Here is a 13,495-nt window from a genome sequence, read left to right on the forward strand (position 1 = left end):
AGAACACCCATGTTTCTTAGTACAGAATTAATCTTAGCCCAATCTGAGCATTTTTAAAAATGATCAACTCAGATCTCGCTTAGATTCAACCAGTAGCTTCGGAACCCCCATGTTTCTTAGTACAGAATTAATCTCAGCTCAATCTGAGTAAATTTAAAATTATCCATCTCAGATCTCGCTTAGATTCAACCAACAGCTTCGGAACACCCATGTTTTTTGGTACAGAATTAATCTTAGCTCGATTTGAGCAAATTTAAAAATAATCAACTCAGATCTCGCTTAGATTCAACCAGTAGCTTCGGAACACCCATGTTTCTTGGTACAGAATTAATCTCAGCTCGATTTGAGCAAATTTAAAAATAATCAACTCAGATCTCGCTTAGATTCAACCAATAGCTTCAGAACACCCATGTTTCTTGGTAGAGAATAAATCTCAGCTCAATCTGAGTAAATTTAAAATTATCCATCTCAGATCCCGCTTAGATTCAACCAGTAGCTTCAGAACACCCATGTTTCTTGGTACAGAATTAATCTTAGCCCAATCTGAGCATTTTTAAAAATGATCAACTCAGATCTCGCTTAGATTCAACCAGTAGCTTCGGAACCCCCATGTTTCTTAGTACAGAATTAATCTCAGCTCAATCTGAGTAAATTTAAAATTATCCATCTCAGATCTCGCTTAGATTCAACCAACAGCTTCGGAACACCCATGTTTTTTGGTACAGAATTAATCTTAGCTCGATTTGAGCAAATTTAAAAATAATCAACTCAGATTGAGCTGAGATTCAACCAGTAGCTTCAGAACACCCATGTTTCTTGGTACAGAATTAATCTCAGCTCAATCTGAGTAAATTTAAAATTATCCATCTCAGATCTCGCTTAGATTCAACCAACAGCTTCAGAACACCCATGTTTCTTGGTACAGAATTATTGTTAGCTCAATCTGAGCTCTTAAAAAAATGATCAACTCAGATCTCGCTTAGATTCAACCAACAGCTTCAGAACACCCATATTTTTTAGTACAGAATTATTCTCGGCCTCATCTGAGCAAATATAAAAATAATCATCTCAGATCTTGCTTAGAATTAATCTTAGCTCAATCTGAGCAATGAAAAATGTATCCGATCTCGCTTATCTCGCTCAATCTGAGCACTTGAAACGATCAACTCCGATCTCGCTAAGATTCAACCCGTAGCTTCGGAACACCCATGTTTTTTTAACAGAATTAATCCCAGCTCAATCTGAGCAATTTGAGAAAAATTGTCTCAGATCTCGCTTAGATTCAACAAGTAGCTTCAGAACACCCATTTCTTGATACAGAATTAATCCCAGCTCAATCTGAGCAATTTGAGAAAAAAATGTCTCAGATCTCGCTTAGATTCAACAAGTAGCTTCAGAACACCCATGTTTCTTGATACAGAATTAATCTAAGCTCAATCTGAGCAAATTTAAAATTAATCATCTCATATCTTGCTTAAATTCAACAAACAGCTTCAGAACATCCATGTTTCTTGGTACAGAATTAATCTTAGCTCAATCTGAGCAATGAAAAATGTATCTGATCTCGCTTATCTCGCTCAATCTGAGCACTTGAAACGATCAACTCCGATCTCGCTAAGATTCAACCAGTAGCTTCAGAACACCCATGTTTCTTGTTACTTGGTACAGAATTCATCTAAGCTCAATCTAAGCAACATGAAAAAAATAATGTCTCTGATCTCACTTAGATTAAACAAGTAGCTTCAGCACACCCATGTTCCTTAGTACAGAATTAATCTAGCTCACTCTGAGCAAATTTAAACAAAAATCATCTCCGATCTCGCTTAGATTTATTCAGCAGCTTCAGAACATGCAGATTGCTCAGATTCACTTAATTTTAATTCTGTACTAAGAAACTAAGGTCTTGTGAACCTTAAAAGCATAACACTTTACTTGGTAACTAACTGTTGGTAATTAAGACCAGTCCTCTCACTTGGTGTTTCTCAACATATGTATAAAATAACAAACCTGTGAAAATTTGAGCTCAATTGACCATCGGAGTTTTCAGATAGGAAGAAAAGACTTCTAGCTAGAAGTATTTTATTATTTTATTGAGAAATTACCTCTTTCTCAACATGTATTATACTATCAACAGTTCTTCAATGCCCGTATCAATACCAAGTCAGTTTTCAAGTTAATATTTGTTTATTTAGTAACTACCAAACGCATACCTTCCCTTTAAAAAGTGCTTAATTAAATAAACTTAAGAATCATACACTGTATTTACATATTTTAAAGGCCATGGAAACACTTGGTAATATTAACAAAGACCAGTTATTCTCACAACAGATGCAGTGAAGTAACAAACCTGTGAACATTTTGGGTTCAATTGGCCATCGAGGAAACAAGAGTATTTTGAGAGTAACTATAGAAGACAAAACACCATTGTTGATACCTCTTTAGCTGCGCTACGATGTTGTTTAGAGGATTTATGGGCACTTTGGTGGCTTAAGGTCGAATTTCAAAAGTTGCAAAAGCCCCTAATCACCCAATTCCAGAATGGAACTCGCACAAGCAATCACCCACACAGACAAAATCAAGACAAAATATATAATAAATTTATTGCAGATGTAGCTCCTCCAACTTTTCTAACTTTACACTGCTGATATTCTATACTGAATGTGTCCTCCATCACTATGCAGAATGGCAAAAAGACCTCTGGTCTGTTTGATCAGTTCAGCCATTCGTTGCTTCGTTATCTCAAAACACCCTTCCCATATCAGGGAATCGGCTTTCAAACCATATTGGTTTAAGCCTCCCATTTCTGACCCAATTGCTTTAGCAACCGAGTTAGCCATTACGCGACAAATACGTTCTTGCTTGAAGAGAGGCTTTTGCACTTTTTGAAATTTGACAATTAGTCATCATAAATCCGCCAAACAGCATCGTAGCGCAGCAAAAGAGGTATCAACATGCACAGAAGTTAACTGTGCATCGGATTAATTAATTAGTTTTGTGCACACTATTTGAAATATGTGATACTTTATTGGCGCAGTTTAAATACAAAGTTCAGCCATAGAAAAACAGCGGCGAGCTGAGAATGTGACCTTTCGAACTAAATTACATTTTTACATAAAAACATATGCTGTCTAAGAATTTGTCTATAATTTACTGACGGTATCAAAGAGTCAAAATCAGCCACATGAACGCTCCCAGAAAGTGTGAGGTCGCGGTTCATTTCAAGTCGTAAGGATGTAACATACCTTGTAACCCCTTCATTTTGACTTGTATCCCAACCTTGCCCAAGTATATTGTCCAGATTGCCAAGATTGTCCTTTTTGTAGCTGTATTCAGCAGCAGGTGAGTCCGGTAGGCTGATACTAAATACCTCACAATCAATCTCAGGAGATATTAGCCCCAGATCAAAATTTCTCTGTCTAGTGGTGGACCAAAAGGCTGATTTTATCTCCTTGATAATAGCATTTGTTAGTTGTGCCACTCTAAATGCATTTCTGAATGAAGCATTTCCCAAATTAACTCTTGTTTGGGTAAAAGCTTCTCTCAACACTTGTTTTGATTTTGTTTTAGCCATTCCAGTTATGTTTTTTTTTTCACCCAAAAGATGAGAAAGAGGAAGACTTACAGATATACTTGTGTTCACATCTTGGGCAACTACTGGCCAACACATTGCCGATTGGTCGTTGATGTAGATTTCACCAATCATCACTTCCAACTCCAATCCACGAACCTGTTGCACATTCGATTAAGAGATAAATTGCACAACTAATAAATATTGCTCTTCACTGCACCAAATTATATAAGTCTTAGAGCTGCGTACCAAAGATTTCCAAAACGATGTACAAAATAAGAAAAGATAGTGTATGTATAAACAATACAATACAGAAAGAGGTGCTGTAACACAAATACAAGTGCTATAATAATAATAACAATAATAATATAGGTTTTCCCGGCCAATTTCAGCAAAAATCCATTCATTTTAACTCCAGGCTCAATCAATTTCGTTTTGAAAATGAGTGCACTTTGAATCAGCATTCAAGAGTCAAAAGGAGTGAGTACTGGTCAACTTACATCATTCAATTTCATCAGGCCGCAAGACTCATTCAATTTCGTTAAAGCATAGAAAGCCAGCAGCTAGAGCTGGTCAACCATTCATTTTCATTAATGGGCAAACATTTTCCAAAAAATGTTTGTATTCAAATTAAAATTCTTCGTTATGCCTATGTGCTTATACTCATTCGTTGCTGCCTATGTTGGACAGATAACTCATGAAAAATGCGTCAGGTGGTATAACCATAGCCAGACCTACATGCCAAGATATCTTGCACGTCAGATCATTGAAGGTTAAAGTCACCTGGAAGTGGTCTTTTTTTTAAATAAAGCTTTTGTCACTAAAATATGTGTTTTTATGAGAGGAATGTGAATAAACAGTTAACTAAGGTTTAAAAATCTTAGTTTTGATTGTATTTACAAATTTACGAGTAGGCCCCGAGAGGGCGCTGTTCATGACGTATTTCAAGGCGCGATATTTGGAGAGAAAATTTGTAGTCGGGCCCCCGTACATTACGTCTGGGAACATGGCACATCAAAACAAATTTAGACACGATTTTACACACATACGTACATTGAAACTTGAACATGTTGAACGTCTAGTGGTTTTTACAAAAGCTATTGCTGCTATTTTTATTTAACTATGCGACTTTTTAGTGAGTAAATGGGTTGTAAGATGTGGTTCTGCCTACGTATTATTATAGAAATACGGCCACGGAGCAGACTGCACGCACGCACTATGGCTGCTGTATAATGGGCGGACGGTCACATAGGACCTGCACGCACGGTGAATCGCATGCGGTACCAACAAAAAATCGTGTCACTTGGCAAAAGCTAAAAACATACCCTCAAAGTTCAAACTTACCCGGATTTTTTCACGTTTAGCAAATGCTCCTCTGAGTTCGTCACGTCTTTCAGATACCTTCTTCGACTTCCCACTAGCTAGAAAAATTGTTGGGACGGCGTCGTGTTTAAGAATGGCTCTTCTCGTCATGTCAAATGAGTTGTGTATCCGGATTCGAAGCACGACGGCTCTAAGTGTTCGCTGCAGCGCTGAAAAAGACGTCGGACCGGACCACTTTGCTCTAGTTAATCTGACTTTCGCAGCCCACAACCGCCTATACTTGGGATCTGCAGGAAACAGATGAAGACTGACCCCATCTTTAGTTGTTTTGCTGCATCCAGCAGCAATACACCTGATGGTCGGCATTGCCGGAAAAATGCCAGAAAAAAAACCTTTTCGCAGCGTACAAACTCACGTCTTAGAATTACATGTACTTTTGCACGTGTGTTTATCTACGCATCGATGGGGGTCTATGTTTGATCGAGGCAAAGTCTTCCTTTTCCTACGTCACAAAAGGGGTAGGCGGAGTCAACCCCCCAAGCACTTGATTAATTTTTTTAACATATAAATCGTGACAAACAATTACTCAAAAAATTGTTTTATTGTTAATAAACATATACTCTTATGTTTAAAAGAAAAAAAAATCCTATTTCCAGGTTCCTTTAAGAAGAAGAAGATGGAGACAAAATATAACCCAGAACAATAACGCAAATCAAAGAGACCAAGTGTGAAAAAAAACACCAGTTTAACTTATTTGTAAGTTTGAGAACCAACCATTATAATTGTCAGCTTTGTATTCCCATAAACAAAACGTGTTAACAAAGAAAAGAGCCTGTGGAAAAAAAACAGGATAACATTGAGTTTAACTTATTTGTAAATTTGAGAACAAACCCTTATGATTTTAAGGTAAGTGTTTCCCTAAAAAAGACTTGTTAATTTCTAGCTTGTTTGACAAGTTCTGGACATAGCAAAAACAAAGACAACAAGGCTAAAGCAAAAAAAAAAAGGTTTTCATTTCAATGTTATCGGATACAGGCTTTAACTTCAGGGTAACAAGGCAGGCAAAGGGAACAATTATTACATTTACAACAAATGATGTTAATAATGTAAAGTACATGGAAACACTTAGCAAAACATCTGTGTTAGTAAAGGAGCTCTAATTTCCAGTTTACTCGTGTCATAAAGCCATTATAAGTCCCTTTTAATTTGAATGCAAAGAAGTTGAAATTCGTTGCACATAAATGAAAAAGAAAACTCAACCTAGCAGCAAAATCATGTTCGCTTCGGTGGGTCTTACTGTAATTTGAACACATCAATTGCAAATAGGTAGTAGAAATTCAACTTAAGAATGGTCAAAGTGTAGTCTTGAATACATACAAATGAAATAGAATGACTAAAGCGAATCTGAACGATCAAATTGCAATCATGTGTGCACGAAAATGAAATTGAATGCTTTAGAAGCTAAAAAGAAACCCTAGTTTGAGAGGATTAGGGGAAACTGCGTGAATTTGAATGCATGTTAATGAAATTGAATGATTGTTTGCTGAAATTGGCCGGGAAAACCTATAATAAAAATAATAATAAATAATACTAAAGAATATTTATAGGGCGCCAAAATCCACCAAAAGGAGGTGCTCAAGGTGCAAGAGGAAAAACCACATACAGCAAGGAAAATAAGACAAATAGAGCAATTACACATAGGCGAGATTAAACAGTGTGGTTTTCAACTTAATCTTGAAAGTATTGAGATTAGAAATATTGCGGATTTGAAGAGGTAAGTCATTCCAGAGTGTGGGTCCAGCATGGGAAAATGACTAAACATATAGCTAAACTTGTTACCCTTAAAAATACAGTAAATGCTAGCACCCCTACTACACAAACCAATGTCATATCGCCCTTGGTAGGGTTTTTGCCATGCATACTTTTTAAGATTATTATTAACTGCGGGGGAAAGGTGCTGTAAACTGCTCATAAAAAGTTAAGAAATCTTTTTTAATCACGTATATTTTTATTATTTATTACTCTCTTTGTATTATGTAATGTAAAGCTGAAGTGTTCCTCTTTTAAATGTTAAATGATACCACATTTGCAATTATTACATGTAGCTGAGTTTGGCTACATGAATGACAATTACAGTTACTGTCAATATGTAATGATCAATAATCAAACCAATCAAGCTTCAGAAACATGAATGGTTTAAACACAGATGAGCACGTGAGCACGACAAACGCAGAATGTTAGTTCTTTATCTCTTGAAAAACACATTGTTTGGGTTAATTGCCTTTGGATCATCAACTCGTTATTAAACCTCTTGTCTCAATAAAGTGGATTAAGATCAGTAAGTTGCCTTGCTTTTTGAATTACAGTGTCAATTTGATTGTTCACACAGTAACACAAATTTTTTAATTTTGGCACATTTGATTTGTGCCTTTGTCTCATGTCCGTATTTGGTACATTTTTAAAAAGAACACTTCAGCTTTCTATTGATGTGCAACATATTATACAAGAAGGTATAAATAATAAAAAATATGAAGCATTAAAACAAGTTTCATAATTTATTGTGGGCACTTTAATTCAAGGTTTTATTGTTTGTGCTTTATAGTATTTATTTTTCACTATGAGAAAGTAATGCTCAAAAGTAATTTTCACGGGCCTACTACTTAGAGTTTGCATTTTAAAAGTAATTGCCAATACAAATCAATTTCACCCACCTTATATATTTGCCCACACATGTGCTGACCAGCTACAAAGACAATTTCTCCTTTCTGGTGTCCTGAAGGACTCAATTCTGTGCTTGAAGAACATGCAGATGGTTCCTCCAGGGACGATGACGGTATGACTGAACAAGAACCATTTGTTGCACCACTCTTAAAAAAAAAAAAAATTTTGTTTAATTTGTTACAACTTTAACAAATATTTTGGTATTCTTACCGGTGTTCTGGCAAATTCAATATGGAAGTTGGTCCATACCTCAAGAAACACAAGACTCCTTGGGCAGTGGGGATTAATTTTGAAAAACCACGACCCCCATGTTGACCTCTACTTCCGGGTCAACCAGAAGTGGTACCGTATCTCAATAACTACAACTGATATTTAAACTAGTTTCACCTCTTGGGCATTAAAGATTAGCCTTAAAACACCCCTAGTTTCAGGGTCAACTGGAAGTGGGACTATATATGTCAAAAAGTACACAGCCGATTTTTAAACTATTTTAAGTTACAAACTCATTGGAGATTAGCCTTGAGTAACCTTTACTTCCGGGCCAACTGGAAGTGGGACCAGAAAAACCGCAAGAACTACAGCTAACCGAATCCCATTTGAGTAATATGCCTACAGGTGATTTTTGTCGCAGAACTCGGGTATGTAACCGAGTATACACAATCAATCTGCAATATTAAAATCCGGATTTTATCTTCAGTGTTTTTTTGGTTTTTTTTCAATATTTACATAGTCCAAAAAATAGTTCTGAAATTCAGTCTTTTTCTGCCTTTTCTGAAAAGTATTGACAGAATTATGCAGCAGCAAATTGAAATGAAGAGCAAATCTGTCGTTTTTTTAATGAAAAAATAGGTGCAACTAAAATTTTAAAGACATTGGACAACAAAAGGTAATGGTGAAAGATATCGTGAATTGCGGATTTATTTTAAACACATGTCATGACACGACGAAACGTGTGGAAACAAGGGTGGGTTTTCCCATTATTTTACTCCTGACTCCGATGACCGATTGAGCTCAAATTTTCACAGGTTTGCTTGATTTATACTTAAATTCTGATACACGAAGTGTGGGTCCTTTGGACAAAACTGTTTACCGAAAATGTCCAATGGCTTTAAAAAGAGAAATTTGTATGTAAAAAAATGGCTCCAAAAAAGAAAGAAGTCACAAAAACATGGCAGATTGTCCCATTATCGATGTCGGGACAGCCCCCCAAATAGTATACATGGACAGATTATTTAATATTCTTCCTGGAAATTTTATAAGCAAGACTGGATCGTACCTAGTCCAGTCAGGATACAGCGATTTCAACCAGTAGTCCAAAGCTTCCGTTACGAAAAAAGCAACCATAAGACAGCATGGTTTTCCTGCATAGTGATTGGCTGACGATGACATCATCAATTGATATGCAGCCTATCAGACATTGGTTGCCATGGTTACGGCCAAACTAAGATTTAAAAAAAAAATTCAAAGTTTTTACCTTATTTAAAGCCATTGGACACATTCGGTAAACAGTATCACAACTAATATAATAACAAACCTGTGAAAATTTAGGCTCAAACGGTCATCGCAGTCGGGAGAATATAACGGGAAAACCCACCTTTGTTTCCGCACGTTTCGCTGTGTCATGACATGTGTTTACTATCATCTGTAATTCTCGTTGTCGAGAATTGATAATTGTATTAATGTTTTTTCAAAAAGTAAAGCATTTCATGGAATAATATTTCAAGAGAAGTCTTTTACCATTACAGAAGTAAACCCTGTAAGTTATTTGTAAATCTGTGAACTTTTAAGTACAAGTTTGTCATCGTGGGTTTGTCAGTTGGTACACCTCGAGTCGAATCCGTTATTTCTTATGATCGCAACGTTCCAATATTATGCTCTGTTTTGTTTCATGGCTCCTAACTTCAGGTAATTAACAAAGATTGGTGATGTCAGAACGTAGAAATACCGCATTTTGTGACAGTGTGAGTAGCTTAAAAAATGTTTTACGAAGAAAAAAAAAAAAGGATAACAAAACGAAGCCCCCGATCGTAAAAAGAACAGGTGAATAACAATGTTGAATAGAAGGTTAGAAAAAAACATAATGTGTAAACAAAATTCCCTCAAAGCATAATTTTGTAAAAAAAATATTTTTTTTTAATTCTATGAATGAAGTGTTATTTTTGGTTACGTACCATAAGCTCTGCAGCTACTCAGCTACGCTAACGTTCCTTCAAGTTACGCTATAATATCAAAAGGTACGTTTTCAAGCCAGAGTCAAGCTACGGCTACATTCCATACGCAGCTACATTTTGGTTGGTAATCAGTTTCTGCTATGTAATACTATTTTGTGCTAAGCAATTTTTTGTGCCACTATACAGGCATTATGACACATGTATGAAATTGGGTCCTGGCACGTCGGGAGCATGTAACGCCACGATCGCATTCCAAACTGCATCATGGCTATGCAGTAGTAAGCCTAGATGGTGCCACGAATGCTTTGTTTACTTGTCATTGTCCCATCATATTTTGGGTTAGTTTCTTTGTGTTCTTCGTGACGATCTTTGGATGGACGTCGAAGCACGAAGGTCTACCTCCATCATCGAAGGAGCCTGATCCGTATATTTGGTGTCCGTATATTTATGCTGGTTGTTTATAATACATGGATAGACTGGATCCTTATGCTGCGTCATTGTAAAACCTTGCTATAAACAAAGCACCAGTCTACTTACAACATTGTGCGACAATGTCACGAAGATTTGACAGTTGAAACGACTGGAAACATGTTTACGCTGGGCTTTTGGTTTTTTAAAATCATTTTTGCTAATTATGTGATATTTTGATGTTTTTTTTTACAGCAACCATCTGTAAAAACATTATTTATGATTCTACACCCATAAATTGCGTAAACGGTGAGCCGGTGTGCCAATTTAAGGGGAAAATGTAAAAGTTTTTCTTTCACACATATTGCACAACCATGTTTACTCTTTCAGTGTTTTTATAAAATCAAACCATTATTTCAAATAGGGGTGTTTTTGTCATGTTTGCTTATAGCGAAAACAGGGGTATTGAATTGGGCCATAAGTCCGAAAGTGGCACTTTGTGGATATGACACTTATAAAATGTTTTGGTATTTTAAGTGCGTGAATACAGTTTTGCCGGAAAGTGAGCACTTTGGCAGGGGAAAACGCAACAAGCTATTATAAGGTATTTACCTTATAATAATCTATCAGTTTTTTTTTATATTAAATACCTTGTGGGTGGAGGGGACTTAAGGTGCATTTAAACAAAATAAACTTTTGAAATCACTGTATGGCCCGTTGCCATGGTAACAGCTCATTTTGTGTTCTGGCCATTTTTGGTGTCTGGAAAACTTATTTTTTTTAGCATATGTTATTTGAAAATCCACCTAGCCAACATGCATTTTTAAGTTGTTTTCTTCAGATTGAACTAATAAAATTAATAAATAATACTTTGAAGTCTTTCATCAATCCATCAACTTTCATAAGCACCCTGTGATCAAGAATATTTTCAATAACCTAAATTTTCGAGTTTATACTTTCCGTGCACAAAGACATGACATCGTGTGAACATTCTCTTGGAATTTCCTATTTGGTGGAACTGTGTTTACGTATTACTGGCATTGTTCAGCCACGGGTAAGGTATCATGTTACAAACTCCAGAAGATTCTTCAGTGACTTCGAGAATTTAGTCTTTTTTTAGCAAAAAATTGCAACAGTAATCATGTCTTTTTAATGCACATTTATATGCAGTACGCTGTATTTGTTTACATCTAATACCCACTATAGGTCACGTGACGCACGGAGTGTAATCGGTCTATTATAAACCAAGAATTGGTTATTTTTGCCAAGTACTATTTTTCTCTCTCTCTCTCAAGCCTTTCTCAGAATGAATTTCCAGACCAAAACTCAGTTACAACTCTTAGCTCGGAACTCAGAACCATCTCTAACTAGAAATTCAGAGTTTGTTTTATAACAAACTGTAGGTGTTTGGTTTCCGGGAGTAAAAGCGTGGAGTAAAAAACAATTATTGCATCTTGCTTTGTTCTTAAAATGTGTAATAAATAATCGAAATTGCACAACATTTTGAAAACAACATGATGGCGTCATCATGACGTTATTTCGAGTTCAAGAAGTTAGTGTCCTCGACTAACAATACACAAAGTTTTACCTCTATCAAACTTTTGGTTTGGCCGAAAAACAACTTTGAAAAGTACACCTTTAAAGCAATACCACATGACACATGATGACGTCATCAAGCTAAGACGCCACAGATAAGTTGCTGTTATGAAGGAGATCATGTCTATACCAATTTTGAAACATTTATCACAAACTCTGCCACAGACATATAGTAGAAGTGTATTTTGAGATGAGTTTAATCTGCTGCTAGAGGGCGCTCTTACATTTTGTGACGTAATTGGTATTATTTTTTTTAAACCAGGCCTTTGCCAGAGTTGTATTAAGTAATGGCAAAGCATCAAAAGGTGTACATACATGACATATCAACCTAAAATCCATTAAATAACGCCTTTCAAAGTATGTTACAGGTAATTCCAGTTTAGACAGGTCAAAAGGTCACAAAAAGGTCACCAACGTATCCACTTTTGTAAAGTATGTTAAGCCCTTTAATATGATGTAACGATTGTCGAATTAGCTTGTGTGGTTGAGGAAATAATATGAACTTATGAAATATTGACGACTTCAGAAGAGACTATACCATAAGGGAACTGTATGTTGAACACGCCTTGAACGAAGACTATTAATTATACGCGAAGCATCACGCTCTATGGATGAGCACTGGAGCGTGACTCAACACGTGTTTTATGTGCAAAATCTTTACGCACGACCAATGGTGGAATTTTTCAACCTCAATTTTGAACCGGCAGACAAGGTCAAAATGGGGTCATGTCTGTGAGGCGTTTATGGAGTTTTGAATTACCTTTCCGATGATGTATCGATTGTAACAATCCGTCATGTGGATCAAAAGTTATAATTTTTTGAAATAATAAACCATGAATTTTCATAACTCAAGAATGGATGATGTCATCATGACGTAACTTACATTTTTCCTCTCCTAGTGCATGCATATCTAACTATGTCTGAAGTTTCAAATTGATACAAGTTTGGGAAAGATGTTTTTGTAAGGGGACAAGGGACGCTGAAAAGAAGAATGAAGAAAGAAAAGAAGATAAAAAATGAACAAAAATAAGAGGTGTTCCGGGCCGTTGCCTCGAACACCTAATAATTAAAACAATCAAGGAGACCAGCAATAATATACAATCGTATTGCTAGAACAACTTTCTTAGAACAATACTCAACAAAATCAGGTAAGACGTAGTCGTCGTTTTGAAATAAGCCAAAATATCCGTGACTATCAGTGACATCGTTCATAAATATTTACAAGCCAGATCGATAAAACAACTCTTCCATCAAACAACCTGCTCTGTGGTTTTAGGTATAGTATAATGAATGCTCTCGTCTTAATCCAAAACTGTGAAACTTTGGATTAAACAAATATAACTTACGATTTCTACATCATGGTGTATCTTATACTGTACAGTGGCAACACTAGCCCTGAAGAACTTCTCACAAAATAGACAATTACAACTCGGTAATGCCTTCAATAAATTGACCCTTACAAAAGTAATGTCTTCAAAAATGTCGCTGCCCAAAATTATGTCTGCTGTAGCTGTAGCTAGACCCGATGACAATATTCGTGAGGCACGATCAATCTCACGTCTTCTCAATCTTGATTCGAAAATTAATCTGCCCACTTTCCCATTCTCACTCTTACTAAACTTCAACCTAATTCACTAGTGCACTACTGTTGTCAATGCAAAGACCCTAGCAACTATTGTGAATTTGAAACTTCCCTGTATAATGAAAA

General features: G+C 36.1%; 1 protein-coding gene across 1 annotated transcript in view; it reads right to left on the minus strand.

Annotated features, from left to right (window-relative positions):
- Nucleotides 1-1,611: 1,611 nt before the first annotated feature.
- LOC139943195 (uncharacterized) overlaps nucleotides 1,612-13,495 on the minus strand; it is a 47,093-nt gene continuing 35,209 nt past the window's right edge. Inside the window, exons 5-6 of the mRNA XM_071940013.1 lie at nucleotides 7,603-7,758; nucleotides 1,612-3,727 (exon numbers count right to left, since the gene is read on the minus strand). Of these exons, the coding sequence (XP_071796114.1) occupies nucleotides 3,095-3,727; nucleotides 7,603-7,758 (789 nt within the window). The 3' untranslated portion in view covers nucleotides 1,612-3,094. The remainder of the gene's footprint in view (nucleotides 3,728-7,602; nucleotides 7,759-13,495) is intronic.

Source organism: Asterias amurensis, chromosome 10, assembly GCF_032118995.1.
Source record: "Asterias amurensis chromosome 10, ASM3211899v1".
In the NCBI taxonomy this organism is placed as follows: domain Eukaryota; kingdom Metazoa; phylum Echinodermata; class Asteroidea; order Forcipulatida; family Asteriidae; genus Asterias; species Asterias amurensis.